Source organism: Eurosta solidaginis, chromosome 4, assembly GCF_040869045.1.
Source record: "Eurosta solidaginis isolate ZX-2024a chromosome 4, ASM4086904v1, whole genome shotgun sequence".
Lineage (NCBI taxonomy): Eukaryota > Metazoa > Arthropoda > Insecta > Diptera > Tephritidae > Eurosta > Eurosta solidaginis.
In genome coordinates this window covers 248699106-248717435 of record NC_090322.1, presented here as the reverse complement: position 1 = coordinate 248717435, position 18330 = coordinate 248699106, and the positions used below count along the sequence as shown (strand labels likewise).

Here is an 18330-nt window from a genome sequence, read left to right as displayed (position 1 = left end):
TATGTTGTTACTGTAGAGATGAGCCAACCAACTATCAAATTACTATTGTGTAAGCTAAATTGAGTTGTATGAACACCACTCAATTTAAATCGAAATTGCCTCAATTTATTTTTCTGTTTGAACATAGTATTAGCTTGCACAATAGTAATTTGATAGCTGGTTAGCTCATCTCTACAGCAACAACGTACCTTTGTTCAGACTGTCAAAATGTGCGTGTTGGTATTAGGCGATGGAATGGAATGAAAATATAAACCTTTAAAATTTTTGTGTGTTGTAAGAAAATGTGTTCAATAGCTGTGTTTTTTTTCACATCTATGTACGTTTACGCTTAAACTTTATATGGACTGCTAAGCGATAAACTTTAAATACACTTCTGAAATTGCTACGCGTAAAATTAGTACTACAAAATTTTAATACGAATTATACGCAGATGTAACTGAAAATGTGTCTATGTTTCACCCTATGCACTAATTCTATGTATCCTATGCGCGTCCACTATTTATCACAACTGTAGTGGAATTCACTAACTTATAACGATGCGATTTGTCGAGATTTTAATTAACGAGTTTGTCGCTTGCCTTATCGGTTATACTATTCACTAACTTAGTTTTAACGACTAGATGTATTTGACATTTAAATTTCGTTTTAATAGTAGAAAGGCGGTAGCACAGCTTAACGAAACCTAAAAAATGCGAAAAGTACAAATGGAATTGCCCAAACATAAATAAATACCGTATACTAATTGCTTTTAAAAGTCATTATTGTGCAAGTTTTTACATATTTTAACAAAAGGTAAGTAAATGCGGTATTAATTTCTTTTTTTTTTTCTCTGTTGATATCGGAATTATTCTTGTACCCCTTAATTGACCATCAAGTTGAGAAATAATACCATGGGCCAAGTCTGGGGTTACTCGGTACAGCTTTCGAAACTCCGTTGCATTCAAGTGGAATGGGTTATCTACTTCTCTAAGAAGGTGTCTGTCCACTGGCGATGGACTTAGTAATTCTTCATCTTGTGATAAAACGTACGACAAGTACTCAAATGCCATTTGATTTATAAAGTATTTAATTAAAGTTCTAATTTTCTTGTTTTAACTAAAATTTCCAGAAATATTAATTTCGTGATTTTTAACGCAGCCAATTTACTTGCCGTTTATTTAACAACACAGCTGATCGTCGATAAACAAATATCGATTCAAAATTGGTACTGAGTAACGAAATCGTTATAGTTATCGATTCGCAAATAAAGCGATGGTAAATGTGGCTTAAAAAGTTAGTGAATTCCACTACTGATTCAGCTATATGTTATACACAGAAATACAACAGAGGGTTGTGCCTCCGCTTTTCGGTACACCCTGTGCTGTAGCTAGTTGTTTTACCATTGCCGCTAGATAGGTCTCCTAAGCATTATCTAAGCGAGGATAGGCGTTTTTTTCACGCGCAAACGAAACGCATACGCGTGCAAAAAAAACACGGCTAATGTTTTGGTTTCATTTTGAGCCATCCTCTTTTGACAATCCCTACTCCAGTGAAATGAAAAAAATAAAATCAGGTGATGAGATGAGCCAACCATATAGTAGAGCCATGCGTAACTGACGTTTAAATCTACTCAATAAACACACTTTGCAAGTTTGCATTTGCAGTTTGAAACAATTTATTACGCAATTTTTTTTAAATTGCCAATTTATTATTACAATTTATTATTTGATAAATTGGGTAATAAATTGCCCAAATGGTATAAATTGCCAATTTGGTGTGTGTTTGTACATAGTATTACTAATCTTCTATTCTGCGTCATAAGGTCAACCCACCTACCAAGTTTATCCGTCTTTGCTAATGAATTATTGCACTTTTTCGAGGTTTCGAAATTTTCGATATCGAAAAATTGGGCGTGGTTATAGTCCGATTTCGTTCATTTCAAATAGCGATCTGAGATGAGTGCCCGGGAACATACATACCAAATTTCACTAAGATACCTCAAAATTTACTCAAGTTATCGTGTTTACGGACAGACTGACGGACGGACATGGCTAAATGAATTTCTTTTTTCACCAGATCATTCTGATGTATAGAAGTATGTATCTATCTCGATTAGTTTATGCCGTTACGGGGTACCGTTATGCGAACAAAATGAGCTCTGCTCAGCTGAGTATAAAAACAGCAAAAAATAACAAGGAGACAGCCTTGCCCCTACATAAATGACATCAAATATAGGCAGCTGCCAAGGCGGCAATAGCAACAGCGCAATCTGTTGAAGAGAGTGCTACAGCATAACAAAAAGGAAAATATGATTCGTTTATGGACAAAAAAAAATCTGTGAACTGCCTTCTGTTTGCACTACTGCATCTCTATTTGTTCTTTAGCATATCTCTCATGCGATAAGTGCTGCAAGTGCAGTGCACATTTAAGTGCTGAATCATCATTTTGCAGAATACTCTAATATTTTTAAGATGCAGATACCGAATTCTATTGACTTGGCTCATGAATTTCTTGTGGTAAAAGTTAGCTAAAATAACTATTGCTAAAAAGAAATGTTGCCAAAAGGAACAGGGGGGGGGGGGGGCGGCGGTCTGTTGTGGAATATTCAATTCCCCGAAATTTCGACAGATGGTGGAAGGTGGCGATTCCTGCCAGTATACGCCAAACTGAAGTTCTGAAAATACTTCTCCGCGTTGTGAAATATTGAAGTTGGTCTGACGCTGAACCAAGATAAGAATAAGTGCTTGATGTGATGAAACATACAGCTCTGGCACATTGAAATAATTTTGACAGCTACAGTCGTAAAACTTACTTAATTGATGCTTAGCCGTTAAAACGATTATAACCGTTAAACAAGGTGCGTCAGCCGCTTCTTCGCTAAAATTGTTTTTCAACTGTTCCGCCAAGCGGAGTTGGGGCCGTCCTCTTCCTTTGAACTATGGTTTTATGTCAGTATACAATAGAACATTAGTATTTTGCAAACAGATGAAATTAATTAAGGCTGGGTGCGAGTTCGCCTAAATTTTAGGTACCTAAACTATTATTCCACTGGAACTTTCCAGCCCTGCAATAATTTAGGAAAAAGCTGTCAAAACTGTTCGAGTTAATTTGACGAACTAAATTGTGTGTTTATGCGGGAAATTATTCCCAAAAATAGTAATTTGAGACTTGAATGGTGTTTGCAGTGTTTGTGCAGGACAGGGGTCAAGGGAGAAGTAAGTATGCATACATAGCAGTGAAGGAAAGTACAGCGGCTCCAGACTATACGGCCTTTTATGCCAGACGTCGTGGAGCACATGCAAACAGACGTTTGCCACCATCTGATGGCATGAATACCCCTGTGACTGCCATTGGGCATGGCGCCAATAACTTATTTTTGCCCACGGACCCCACGCAATCCAAATAGTCCAGATTCAATTCTTATGACGCGGGCGTCAGCAAGAAGCAATTTGAGATCCCCCTTACGCCATACTCAACAATCGATCGGACATTGATCATCGCCCTCCTATCTATTATGTGGTACTTTAAATGGTCCATTCATGCGCATTTTTTTTGCACATCAGAAATTTAAGAGCAATAAAATGAAAAATCTAAATGTTTTTGTTTTTAAAGTTTGACATTTCAATTTAGGTTGAAAAGTATGCTCATACAAATTCTAAATTTTTTATTTACACTGCTTTGCCGACAATTTCCAGTGTTTTAGGTTTTTTCTCTATTTAGGTAGCAATTTAGGCAAATTCGCACACAGCCTAAATTTGTCCTTTGTACTGTCTTGCCGACAGTTTCCAGTGATTTAGGTTTTTGTGTATTTAGGCTGTGTGCCAGTTGGTCTAAATTGCTACCTAAATAGAGAAAAAACCTAAATCACTGGAAACTATCGGTAAGGCAGTGCAAAACAAAAATTTAGAATTTTTATAAGCATACTTTTCAACCTAAATTCAAATTTCAAAAACAAAAATATTGATTTTTCAATATTGTATATGCAAATAAATAATGGCTCTTGTCCATTCAATTTAAGTAAATCATAGATCATAGAGCGATGATCCCTGCTGCGATTAAGGGCCGATCGATTGTACGTGATGGTGAGCTCAATTTTGTTCAAGCTGATGTTGGCGACACAAGAATTTGATCCTTTTCAAATATGGACCGCAATCTGAACACATTTGGCAGCCAAGTCCACATTATTGAATTCGAGATTGTGGAAAAGGTCATTGTGCACGTGCTCCACTATGCCGAAAAAAGCCTTATAAAACGGAGCCACTACATTTTCTTCACCTGCTATCTTGAGATACATAGGTACTTACCACCCTCATTGACCTCTGTCCATTTTAAGCGTGAAAACGCATCAAAAATACAAAATTTCCCGTATTGTTATTATTTTCTTAGCAGAAATAAACAATTTAGGTTTTTAAATCGACTCGCACAGTTTTGACAGCATTTTCCTAAATTATTCCAGTGCTGGAAAGTTCCAGTGGAATATTAGCTTAGGTACCTAAAATTTAGGCGAACTCCCAGCCAGCCTTAGGTAGCAATTTAGGCAAACTCGCACACCGCCTAAGTGCACCATTGCTTTTTTGTGTTTATTCATTAAAAATAAAACTATTATAGACATTTCAAATTAATAACACTATTCAACTCTGCGAATACATACCCTTCAAAAAACGGGAGTACTCTATAAATAATGTAAGGAATACTCCTTTGGGAGTATAGGACTGCTCCAAATCTAATCTGTATTCATACAAAAAATGTGCTCCAATTAACATTGCGATGTCCTAGGAGAGGAGTAGGTGATCCCACTCTCGCTTTGTTTGTGAGTATTCCATAGAGTACATACGTGAGATTACTTTCCAAAGTACTTTCACTGTAGTACTCCATGGAGCACCCACAGAGGATCATATGCCAAAGTACTAAAGAGGAATTGTGTCGGAAAGAATTATCGAAGTGAATTTAGAATAAAGAAACTAATATAATATGTATACATAAAACCAGTGCGCTGTTGCATTTTATCAGAGTTGCCAAAGTAAAATTGTATTATTAGTTATTTGCATGCAATATTTTACTTTTGGCAACTCTGTTTGATCGTCATCGTGTCGTGATCACTGTCGTTAAAAAACGAGCAATGAGGGGCTGATGGTGGTCCGCAAACGCATTGCAATGGAGTATTGTTAGAGTACTCCAACATGAAGAAAATGGAACACGTAATGCAACAATTTTTGCACCTCTCTGAAGTTGGCAAGACAACTTTTACGTGGAAAAAAATTACCTATTGGGAAAATTGCCGTGAATTTGCCGTAATTTATCCGTGAAACAAAAAAATTTGGCCATATTTTAGAAAATACAGAGCGGCACGCCAACTTCACGTGAAGTTAGCGTGCCACTTTTCGAAAACCACATTAGACACCAGTTAGGAAAATAATTCTTGCAGGTGAATTTGCCGTGAATTATCCGTGAAACAAAAAAATTTGCCGCGGCCATGTTTTAGAAAATACAGGGTGGCACGCCAACTTCACGTGAAGATAGCGTGCCACCCTCAGAAAACCCCCTTAGAGACCAGCTAGGAAAATAATTCTTGCCAACGAATTTGCCGTAAATTTGCCGTAGATAAGTGGCATATTTTATAACTTCGAAAAAAAAATTTTCAAATTTTTTTTATGTTGAACCGCCAACTTCACGTGAAGTTAGCGTGCCACCCTCAGAAAACCACCTGAGAGGCCAGCTAAGAAAATAATTCTTGCACACGAATTTGCCGTAAATTTGCCGTAGATAAGTGGCATATTTTATAAATTCGAAAAAAAAATTTCAAATTTTTTTTATGGTGCACCGCCAACTACACGTGAAGTTAGCGTACCTCCCTCAGAAAACCACCTTAGAGGCGAGCTAGGAAAATAATTCTTGCACAGAATTTGCCGTAAATTTGCCGTAGATAAGTGGCATAGTTTATAAATTCGAAACAAGTAAGAACGGGACTGTCTTCGGCTGTGCCGAAAACTTCATACCTTTCATGAATGGGGCTGAACAATAATCTTATCCCGTTCGTAATCTCCGAATAATCGGATGTATAAGATAAGAAATATATAGTGAAGAGATCTACATACCTAAACGATTTTTAAGATAAATATAAAATAAACAAGTAAGGAAGGCTAAGTTCGGGTGTAACCGAACATTACATACTCAGTTGAGAGTTGTGGAGACAAAGTAAGGGAAAATCACCATGTTGTAATAAGAACCTAGGGTAATCCTGGAATGTGTTTGTATGACATGTGTATCAAATGGAAGGTATTAAAGAGTATTTTAAAGGATGTGGGCCATAGTTCTCTAGATGGACGCCATTTAGGGATATCGCCTGACAGGCCTGACTCTAGAATTTGTTTGTACGATATGGGTATCAAATGAAATGTGTTAATGATAATTTTAAAAGGGAGTGGGCCTAAGTTCTATAGGTGGACGCCTTTTCGAGATATCGCCATAAAGGTGGACGAGGGGTGACTCTAGAATTTATTTTGTACGATATGGGTATCAAATTAAAGGTATTAATGAGTATTTTAAAAGGGTGTGGGCCTAAGTTCTATAGATGGACGCCTTTTCGAGATATCGCCATAAAGGTGGACCAGGGGTGACTATATAATTTGTTTGTACGATATGGGTATCAAATGAAAGGTGTTAATGAGTATTTTAAAAGGGCGTGGGCCTTAGTTCTATAGGTGGACGCCTTTTCAAGATATCGCCATAAAGGTGGACCAGGGGTGACTCTAGAATTTATTTTGTACGATATGGGTATCAAATTAAAGGTATTAATGAGTATTTTAAAAGGGTGTGGGCCTAAGTTCTATAGATGGACGCCTTTTCGAGATATCGCCATAAAGGTGGACCAGGGGTGACTCTAGAATTTATTTTGTACGATATGGGTATCAAATTAAAGGTATTAATGAGTATTTTAAAAGGGTGTGGGCCTAAGTTCTATAGATGGACGCCTTTTCGAGATATCGCCATAAAGGTGGACCAGGGGTGACTCTAGAATTTGTTTGTACGATATGGGTATCAAATGAAAGGTGTTAATGAGTATTTTAAAAGGGCGTGGGCCTTAGTTCTATAGGTGGACGCATTTTCAAGATATCGCCATAAAGGTTGACCAGGGGTGACTCTAGAATTTGTTTGTACGATATGGGTATCAAATGAAAGGTGTTAATGAGTATTTTAAAAGGGCGTGGGCCTTAGTTCTATAGGTGGACGGCTTTTCAAGATATCGCCATAAAGGTGGACCAGGGGTGACTCTAGAATTTGTTTGTACGATATGGGTATCAAATGAAATGTGTTAATGATAATTTTAAAATGGAGTGGGCCTAAGTTCTATAGGTGGACGCCTTTTCGAGATATCGCCATAAAGGTGGACCAGGGGTGACTCTAGAATTTATTTTGTACGATATGGGTATCAAATTAAAGGTATTAATGAGTATTTTAAAAGGGTGTGGGCCTAAGTTCTATAGATGGACGCCTTTTCGAGATATCGCCATAAAGGTGGACCAGGGGTGACTCTAGAATTTATTTTGTACGATATGGGTATCAAATTAAAGGTGTTAATGAGTATTTTAAAAGGGAGTTGGCCTTAGTTCTATAGGTGGACGCCTTTTCGGAATATCGTTATAAAAGTGGACCAGGGTTGACTCTAGAATGCGTTTGTACAATATGGGTATCAAACGAAAGGTGTTAATAAGTGTTTTAAAAGGGAGTGGGCCTTAGTTGTATGGGTGGACGCCTTTTCGGGATATCGCCATAAACGCGGACCAGGGGTGACTCTAGAATGCGTTTGTACAATATGGGTATCAAATGAAAGGTGTTAATGAGTATTTTAAAAGGGAGTGGGCCTTAGTTCTATAGGTGGATGCCTTTTCGAGATATCGCCATAAAGGTGGGCCAGGGTGACTCTAGAATTTTTTTGTACGATATGGGTATCAAATGAAAGGTGTTAATGAGTATTTTAAAGGGGAGTGGGCCTTAGTTCTATAGGTGGATGCCTTTTCGAGATATCGCCATAAAGGTGGGCCAGGGGGTGACTCTAGAATTTTTTTGTACGATATGGGTATCAAATGAAAGGTGTTAATGAGTATTTTAAAGGGGAGTGGGCCTTAGTTCTATATGTGGACGCCTTTTCGAGATATCGCCATAAACGTGGACCAGGGGTGACTCTAGAATGTGTTTGTACGATATGGGTATCAAATTAGAGGTATTAATGAGGGTTTTAAAAGGGAGTGGCCCTTAGTTGTATATGTGAAGGCGTTTTCGAGATATCGACCAAAATGTGGACCAGGGTGATCCAGACCGTCATCGGTTGGGTACCGCTAAGTTATTTATATATGTAATACGGCAAATTCGTGTGCAAGAATTATTTTGCTAGCTGTCCTCTAAGGTGGTTTTCTGAGGGAGGTACGCTAACTTCACGTGAAGTTGGCGGTGCACCATAAAAAAAATTTGAAATTTTTTTTTCGAATTTATAGAATATGCCACTTATCTACGCAAATTTACGGCAAATTCGTTTGCAAGAATTATTTTCTTAGCTGGCCTCTCAGGTGGTTTTTTGATGGTGGCAAGCTAACTTCACGTGAAGTTGGCGGTTAAGCATAAAAAAAAATTTGAAAATTTTTTTTTTCGAAGTTATAAAATATGCCACTTATCTACGGCAAATTTACGGCAAATTCGTTGGCAAGAACTATTTTCCTAGCTGGTCTCTAAGGGGGTTTTCTGAGGGTGGCACGCTATCTTCACGTGAAGTTGGCGTGCCACCCTGTATTTTCTAAAACATGGCCGCGGCAAATTTTTTTGTTTCACGGATAATTCACGGCAAATTTACGGCAAATTCACCTGCAAGAATTATTTTCCTAACTGGTGTCTAATGTGGTTTTCGAAAAGTGGCACGCTAACTTCACGTGAAGTTGGCGGTGCACCATAAAAAAAGTTCAATTTTTTTTTTTTCGAAATTATATAATATGCCACTTATCTACGGCAAATTCGTGTGCAAGAATTATTTTCCTAGCTGGTTTCTAAGGTGGTTTTCTGAAATATGGCCACGGCAAATTTTTTTGTTTCACGGATAAATTACGGCAAATTCACGGCAATTTTCCCAATAGGTAATTTTTTTCCACGTAAAAGTGTCTTGCCAACTTCAGAGAGGTTATTTTTGCAGGGTAAATATCTACATGTATAAACAAACACACAATTGCAAGGAAATTTTCTTTTGAAAAACTAAGGCACGTGTTTTGTTAGATCAGAGCTCATTTCATTTCTCTGGAATATGCATTGAATTTTTATAAGAAATAGTTTTTGTTTATTTTTTATTCACACGCTTTAATTTGGTATAAATAGCGCCCACAAAATTTATCACGTAGTACTTTATATTTAAAAAGTAGTGCAAAAGGTCTTAAATTAAAATGAATCCAAGCATTCAACTCGCTATCCTGTCTCTTGTGCTTAGCCGCCATTTCACCCATACGAATGCGCAATTTCGCATTGTAAATGGCGTAGATATAAGGATAGAGCAGAGCCCACACTCGGTAGCAATTTTCTATCAAAACAAATATATTTGCGTGGGTTCCTTAGTCAATATGAATTCGGTGGTAACCGCTGCGCATTGTACAACACAGCCTCATCCGAGGGAGCTCGTCCTTCTAGCTGGTGTAGCCAATATACGTGAAATGAATACAGCAAGAGCGCAAAAACGCAATGTGCTGAATATACATCATTATAACTACGATCCAAATTCAGGATATATGGATATAGCGGTGGTTAAAGTGGCTGGATTCTTTGTGGAGACGGATCAAGTAAAATCAGTATGTCTTTGTGAAAGTCAATTAATACCGCGCACACGACTGCAAATTAGTGGATGGGGTTCGGTAACACTAAATACTAGAACTGCTTATCATCTTCTTCAAACTATTGAATTGTATATAGTAGACTTAAAACAATGCAAGCGTATTTATAAGAATAAACAACCACCGACATCTTTACGAGAAACACTCATTTGTGCTGGATGTCCTGGAAGAAGTCCGTGTTTTGGAGACTCTGGAGCAGGGGCCCTTGTGAGAGGAAAACTTTGTGCAGTGTTTCATGGTGGTTGTCTGAACTTCGAAATTCCGAGTTTATATACAGATGTAACAAATCCAATAGTTAACGCTTTTTTAAAATCCGTGATATGAAATATTAAAGGGTGTTGTTATGAATTGACTATTGAGTGGAATATCACCCCAGCTCAACTGAACGCCATATTTCGAATTATTTTGTGATGGGGCCTTTTCCAAACAGCAGTTGAGATATGGTGATATTCCACCCAGTATCATGAATAATGAATAAATAAATTTTTATGGTTACGCGTCAATAAAGGATTTTGATTGTCCCCCAGCGGGTTAGGGGGTTAGAATATATCCGCGGTAGGTATGCCTGTCGTAAAAGGCGACTAAAATACCAAATAGATACAAGGGGTTGTGTAGCGCAACCCTTTCAGGTTGCCAGCGCAATATATAGCTTCTCCAAACCCAATTGTCAACCTCACCTATCCGTGGTGAATCATTAACAGCCGAGGCTCTGGCGACCCCAAACTCCTCATGGATCTAGGGGGTGGGAGGGCGGTATGGCCTAGAAGGTCGCATGTGGTCATAACAAATCGTTCCCGAGATGGTCGGGCTTGGTACCGGAACGTACCGGATCTGCATCCGGTAAAGGACCATTAACTCGATAACAATCCCCAAGGCCTTCGGGGAGTAACCTTATCGCTACAACAACAACAACATTGTTTGCAATAAAAGCGTGTGACGCATGTCAATGCCTTTAGTTGTCAGACCAAACTTTGTTCACGACTGTAAAGTTTAATCATGAATGAGTATATCATGAGATAGAAAGAAAGTTGCTAAATAACTACCAACCTTATGGAAATTAATGCAATCGGTTATTGAAGCCATAGAATAGCGCCTTTGTCATAACGATACCATAGCCAACCAATAATTTTTTGGGTTTCCACCATATTCATAATCTATACATTTTTGGGTTGGCGAACTTATTCACATTTTGGAGAATTTATATTTTGTTTTAAAATTTGTTTACATTTCCTATTTTATGAAGGTTCGACGGCTTTAAAATCGACGAAGATGTGATATGTGTCAATACCTCGCGTGCTTTTTCCAGGATCTTTCGCACAATACGCTTGATTGGTCCTTGTATGCGATACTGAGAAGGCTGATCGCGCGATAATTGGCGCAGTTTGCAGGGAAAACTTAGATCCTAATCGTTGACATGCATTCGTTCGGCCATATTTTACAAAGAAGAAGATGGGCTTTATCAACTCTTCGCCGTCGTATTTGAATAGCTTCGAAGGCAATTTGTCAGCGGCCCGATCTTGTGGTTTTACAATCTGGTTTTTGCTATTCTGACTTACGAGAGTATCGTGGCTCCGACTAACGCTTCCACGTCCCTCCTTATGGCTTTCGTATAAACGTAGCGAAACGCTATTGTGCTCCCTGTATGGTGATGTCCGTCTGTGTAGATATAAACCAGCAGGACTGAACTCTGGTAAACTGTAACTGTTGTTTAAATTCGCCCTGAAAACAGAATCTAATTATTGTATTGTGGCGAATGTTGACATCACTATGCTGTTAGTAAATAAATCGCAACACAGCAAGCAGCTACACTTATGTAGAAGGCAACGAAGAACATTCCACACACATAACCAGTAGCTCGAAGTGAAGAGATATCTCACATACACAAATGTAGTCATCAGCAAAGAGCAGACGTTGATACTCGCACATACACACACATATGACTAGTAGAAAAGCGTGAACTACAAATATACATGTATATAGTTGGTAACCAAGCAAACGCGAACGAGAAAACCGAGAGTATAAAAGCAGCGCAAGCTGAGGAATCAGAAATCAGTTTGATTTAAACACGCTTTTGTGAAGTACGTGATATCGAAGTATAATTGTACTACTCCCAAAGTAGACTAAATAAAGATCATATTGCAATACTGAATATTAGAGTTATTTATTCGACAGTTCAACGATACGAACGTTAGCAGAAGGTGCAAAATAATCAGAATTAGTAACAGTATTCTTTTAAAAAAGATTCTTATTGTAAACCACAATATACACCTCTACATATATCAACTTTTAAATAACTATGTTTGTATTGTGACGAATATTAGTGACACTAAGTGATACTCACATCACTAATCTGATACTAAGTAAATAAAACCACAACAAGAAAAAAGTAAGCTGCCACACTTGTATGTACGTAAACAAATTAATCATTATGTCTACAGATATGTCCATACAAACAGCGGAGAGAAACGCATAAACACATGCATATATCTGAGATAGTATAATTGTGCATCTCTAGTTATAGCTGATGAGTTTATAGCTGGTAAACAGGCAGTAAATTCTAGAAGATATAAACGCCTAGAAGTATGCGAACGAGACATCGCAGAGTATAAAAGGAGTTAAAGCTGAGTAATCAGTAATCAGTTTGATTTAAGCAAACTATTGGTTGTGAAGTACTTTAATAAAGGCCATTTTGCCTTATTGAATATTAGAGTTATTTATTCAACAGCTTAGTGATTCGAACGTTAGTAGAAGGTTGCAAATAAGCGGAATTTCCCTAAATTCGTTACAGTATTTTTGGCGGCCATCGTGGTGTGATGGTAGCGTGCTCCGCCTGCCACACCGAATGCCCTGGGTTCACGCCCCGAGCAAAGCAACATCAAAATTTTAGAAATAAGGTTTTTCAATTAGAAGACAATTTTTCTAAGCGGAGTCGCCCCTCGGCAGTGTTTGGCAAGCACTCCGAGTGTATATCTGCCATGAAAAGCTCTCAGTGAAAACTCATCTGCCTCGCAGATGCCGTTCGCCAATTTGTAGGAAAAATTAAAAAGGAGCACGACGCAAATTGGAAGAGAAGCTCTGCCTAAAATCTCTTCGGAGGTTATCGCGCCTTACATATATTTATTTTAATTTATGTGAAATATCTTCTTATTACTTCCTTTATATTAGGTCGGTTGAATGTTTGTCCGCTTTTCATAGAAATCTTAAAATCGATTTTTAAGTAACTTCTCATTGATCTACAAACGGGAAACTTTACACAAAGGTTAGAACAACGGACTGAGATATTTAGAAAAATCAAACCGAACGGAGGGAATTTTGGGATTGATTTTTATGTAAGTTCTCATTGAGCTACAAGCGTAAAACTTAACAGATAGGTTAAGACACCGAGAAAATGTAAGAAAAGGAGAAAATAAAATAAAAAAATTTTAAGCACTTCCTTTGTATAAATGGACAAAAATCAGCGAAAAATGTCTCCTTATATAAAGACATAAATTTTGACATAGAAATTGCAAAAATATTTATGAGAAGTAAAAATATAATGGTGGAGCGCAATTGATTGACTAATAAGGAGTTCCTACCAACTTTCCAATCCAAGTAATGTGCGCTCCACTTTTATATTTTTACTTATCATAAATATTTTTGCAATTTCTATGTCAAAATTTCAAAATCAAAGTTAAGCATAAGGAGACATTTTTCGCTGAGCTTTGTCCATTTACATAAAGGAAGTGCTTACATTTTTTTTATCTTATTTTTATTTGATGTAAATTCTACATAAGTGAAACTTCTCATTTCTGTTGGTTTTTTTTTTTCTATATGTAAACGGTGGTCACCATGGTGTGATGGTAGCGTGCTCCGCCTGCCACATCGTATGCCCTGGGTTCGCACCCCGGACAAAGCAACATCAAAATTTTAGAAATAAGGTTTTTCAATTAGAAGAATATTTTTCTAAGCGGGGTCGCCCCTCGGCAGTGTTTGGCAAGCGCTCCGTGTGTATTTCTGCCATGAAAAGCTCTCAGCGAAAACTCATCTGCCTTGTAGATGCCGTTCGGAATCGGCATAAAACATGGCCAATTTGTAGGGAAAATCAAGAGGAGCACGACTCAAATTGAAAGAGAAGCTCGGCCTTAGATCTCTTCGGAGGTTATCGCGCCTTACATTTATTTTTATTTTTTACTGTCAAACCCGTGAAATTGGTGTAATTGAAATATTCTTCTCATTGATATTCTTATTTGAATTTCCTAATTTATTGCTTAGTGTAGCAAATGTTGAATAATTCAAGTACTCGAAATAATTTTAACATAAACTTTTTTTAAATAAATCAAGTAATAGATATTCTCTTTCTCATTTACTTCCAGCAAATATCATCCAACGTCCATTGACTGAAGAAACTTAACTTCTTATCGCAATGGCGTGGCGCTTTAAAGCATCAAAATATAAAAATGCCGCACCTATCGTCCCAAAACCGGAAGCTTGCATCCGTGACATTTGTGTGGGGTCCTATCAAACGTTCGGTAATAATATTGCCGCTTCGGCAGCTTTTATGGCTTTCAATTGGGAGCATACCGGTTCGAGTGTTGCAGTTTTGGCGCTGGACGATTGTGGGCGTAAAGGCAAAACTATGCCCCTACTACATGGTCATACGGATACTGTAACTGATTTAGAATTCTCACCATTTCATGATGGACTCTTAGCAACTGCGTCACAAGATTGTCTGGTTAAAATTTGGCACATACCAGAAAAAGGACTAGAACAATCACTCACTGAACCCGAATGTGTTTTTTCACATAAGCAACGACGTGTTGAAACAGTTGGTTTTCATCCGACAGCCGATGGTTTACTACATTCCACAGCTATGGGTTGTGTTACGTTATTCGATATAACAATGCAGAAGGAGATTTTTAGTAAGTGCGGAAAGCGACTGAAAAAAAATGATTCCTCAAAACGAAGATAACACTTTTTAAGAATAATAAAACTCTATTGTTATTGAAAAATTCTTACTCAGTATACGATCTATGGGCAAAATTTTTTCCATAAAAAATTAATTTAATTTTTCCTTGATTAAAGGCATTTTTTTGAGTGTGCAATATTTTGTACGGCGAAAGTAATCTAATATCTAATCTAATCTAATCTAATATACATCTAATCTAATCTAATATCTAATATCTAATATATATTATAAATGGGAAAGTTTGGATGTTAAGATGTTTGGATGTTTAGATGTTTTGATGTTTGGATGTTTGGATGTTTGGATGTTTGTCCAGACGTTTGTCTTTGTGACTCAATAACGCAAGAACGGCTGGACCGATTTGAATGAAATTTTGTACACATATAGCCAATGGTCTAGAAGGATCTACTAGCTATATATTTTTCAAAAGGGGCGTGGTCCCCGCCCCCTAGGAACAGTTATAATTTAATTATTATATTTTTTCGTCTTTGCGACTGAATCACGCCAGAATGGCTACACGGATTTTGATGAAATTTGGGACACAGACAGTAGTCTACTAGCGAAATTTTTTTCGAACATGGAAAGAGGGGTGGGGGTCCCACGACCCTTCGAGAAATTATTTTTCATAATTTTTACACATTATAACTTTACGTATACTGGCCTTCACCAATATCACAGACTCAAGGGGTCAAATAAGTCGAGGGCTTACAAAGTAAACAGTGACACCCTCCGCCCGCCCCCCTTTTAAAAAAAATCTTTTAAAATCCATAAATTGTTATAACTCAATCTAAATTTTCTCCTAAATCAATAGTTTTTGATATCTGGTACATACAGAACGAGATCTAGACAATTTTGGAGGAACGATCAGTGGTCCTCTCCTCTACTCCCGCCATCCGCCCTCCATCAATTGTTTTTATTAGCACGCTTTTATTAGCTTTGCCTGTATGTTTCTATCTAACTTTTTATTCGCTCCAATGCGCGTGCTGCCTTATTAACATGGTTTTATAATTAGCTTCACCTTATTTGTAATCCCGTAAGGGTCATATCGAGACCCTTCCGGGATCATTTCTGGACGGTTTTCGGGATCGGTCCGGGATTACGCCGGGGTAATTTCGGGACTTTTTCGGGACTATTTCGGGATCATTTTGGGACCCTTCCGGGATCATTTCTGTATAGTTTACGGGATCCCGTCGGGGTTATTTTGGAACATTTTCGGGACTCCTCCGGAATCATTTCGCGATCATTTGGGGACCCTTCCGTCATCATTTCTGGATGGTTTTCGGGATCCGTGCGGGATCTCGTCGGGGTCATATGGGGACCTTTTCGGGATCATTTGAGGGCTCTTCCGGCATCATTTCTGGATGGTTTTCGGGATCTGTCAGGGATATCGTCGGGGTCATTTGGGGACTTTTTCGGGATCATTTGGGGGCTCTTCCGGCATCATTTCTGGATGGTTTTCGGGATCCGTCCGGGATCTCGTCGGGGTTATTTGGGGACTTTTTCGGGATCATTTTGGGGCTCATCCGGCATCATTTCTGGATGGTTTTCGGGATCCGTCCGGGATCCCGTCGGGGTCATTTCGGGACTTTTTCGCGACTAATACGGGATCATTTGGGAACCCTTTGGGCATCATTTCTGGATGGTTTTCGGGATCCCGTCGGGGTCATTTCGGAACTTTTTCGCGAATAATACGGGATCATTTGGGAACCCTTTCGGCATCATTTCTGGATGGTTTTCGGGATCCGTCCGGGATCCCATTAGGGTAATTTCGGGACTATTAGGGGATCATTTGGGAACCTTTCCGGCATCATTTCTGGATAATTTTCGGGATCCGTCCGGGATGCCGACGAGGTCATTTCGGGACTATTTCGGGATCATTTGGGATACCTACCGGCATAATTTCTGGATGGTTTTTGGGATTCGTCCGGGATCCCGTCGTGGTCCTTTCGGGACTTTTTTTCGACTAATACGGGATCATTTGCGGACCCTTTCCGCATCATTTCTGGATAGTTGTCGGGATCCCGTCACGGTCATTTCGGGACTATTAGGGGATCATTTGAGGACCTTTCCGGCATCATTTCTGGATAGTTTTTGGAATCCTTTCGGGATCCCGTCAGGGTCATTTTGGGACTTTTTTGGGGCTAATACGGGATCATTTGGGGATCCTCTAGGGGTCGTTTCGTGACTTTTTCTGTTTTATTTCGGGATCATTTGGGGACCCTTCCGGCATAATTTCTTGATGGTTTGCCGGATCCATCAGGGTCATTTCGGGACCATTTTGGGATGATTTGGGGACCCTTCCGAGATCATTTCTGGATCCGTCCGGGATGCCGTAGGAGCCATTTCGGGATTTTTTGTTACTTTTCCGGGATAGTTTTTGGACCCTTCCGGGATCATTTCTGGATCTGTGCGGGATCCAATCTGGGTCATTTTCGGACTATTTCGGGATCATTTTGGGATCCTTCCGGAATCATTTCTGTATGGTTTTCGCGATCCGTCGTTGATTCCCTCGGAGCCATTTCGGAACCTTTTCTGGAGTATGTCGGGGTCATTTGGGGACTTTTTCGGGATCATTTGGGGCTCTTCCGGCATCATTTCTGGATGGTTTTCGGGATCCGTGCGGGATCTCGTCGGGGTCATTTGGGGACTTTTTCGGGATCATTTGGGGGCTCTTCCGGCATCATTTCTGGATGGTTTTCGGGATCCGTCCGGGATCCCATCAGGGTAATTTCGGGACTATTAGGGGATCATTTGTGGACCTTTCCGGCATCATTTCTGGATAATTTTCGGTATCCGTCCTGGATGCCGACGAGGTTATTTCGGGATTATTTCGGGATCATTTAGGATACCTACCGGCATCATTTCTGGATGGTTTTTGGGATTCGTCCGGGAGCCCGTCGGGGTCATTTCGGGACTTTTTTTCGACTAATACGGGATCATTTGCGGACCCTTTCGGCATCATTTCTGGATAGTTGTCGGGATCCCGTCGCGGTCATTTCGGAACTATTAGGGGATCATTTGAGGACCTTTCCGGCATCATTTCTGGATAGTTTTTGGAATCCTTTCGGGATCCCGTCAGGGTCATTTCGGGGCTTTTTCGGGATCATTTAAGGATGGCTTTCAGGATTCGTCCAGGAACCCGTCAGGGTAATTTCTGGACTTTTCCGAGACTATTTCGGGATCATTTTGGGACCTTCCCAAGATCATTTCTAGATGGATTTCGGGATTTGTCCGGGATGCCCTCAGGGTCATTTTGGGACTATTAGGTGAGCATTTGAGGACCGTTCCGGCATCACTTCTGGATGGTTTTCGGTATCCGTTCAGATTCCCGTCGGAATAATTGCGGGACTTTTTCGGGATCATTGGGGTCCCTTCCAAAATCATTTCTGGATGGTTTTTGGGATTCGTCCGGCATCCCGTCGGGGTCATTTCGGGACTTTTTCTCGACTAATACGGGATCATTTGCGGGCCCTTTCCGTATCATTTCTGGATAGTTGTCGGGATCCGTTCGGGATCCCGTCAGGGTCTTTTCGGAACTATTGGGAG

At 39.3% G+C, this 18330-nt stretch overlaps 1 protein-coding gene across 5 annotated transcripts in view; it reads left to right on the top strand.

The window, feature by feature from the left end:
• The window catches only part of pod1 (coronin pod1), a 95130-nt gene that overhangs the window by 26181 nt on the left and 50619 nt on the right, over positions 1-18330 (top strand). For all 5 annotated transcript variants that reach the window (XR_010953196.1, XM_067785549.1, XM_067785550.1 and 2 more), the window contains one exon: positions 14195-14740. Coding sequence is in view for 4 of the 5 variants with exons in the window: in XM_067785549.1 (XP_067641650.1) it covers positions 14245-14740 (496 nt within the window). In the remaining variant the exon portion in view is untranslated. The remainder of the gene's footprint in view (positions 1-14194; positions 14741-18330) is intronic.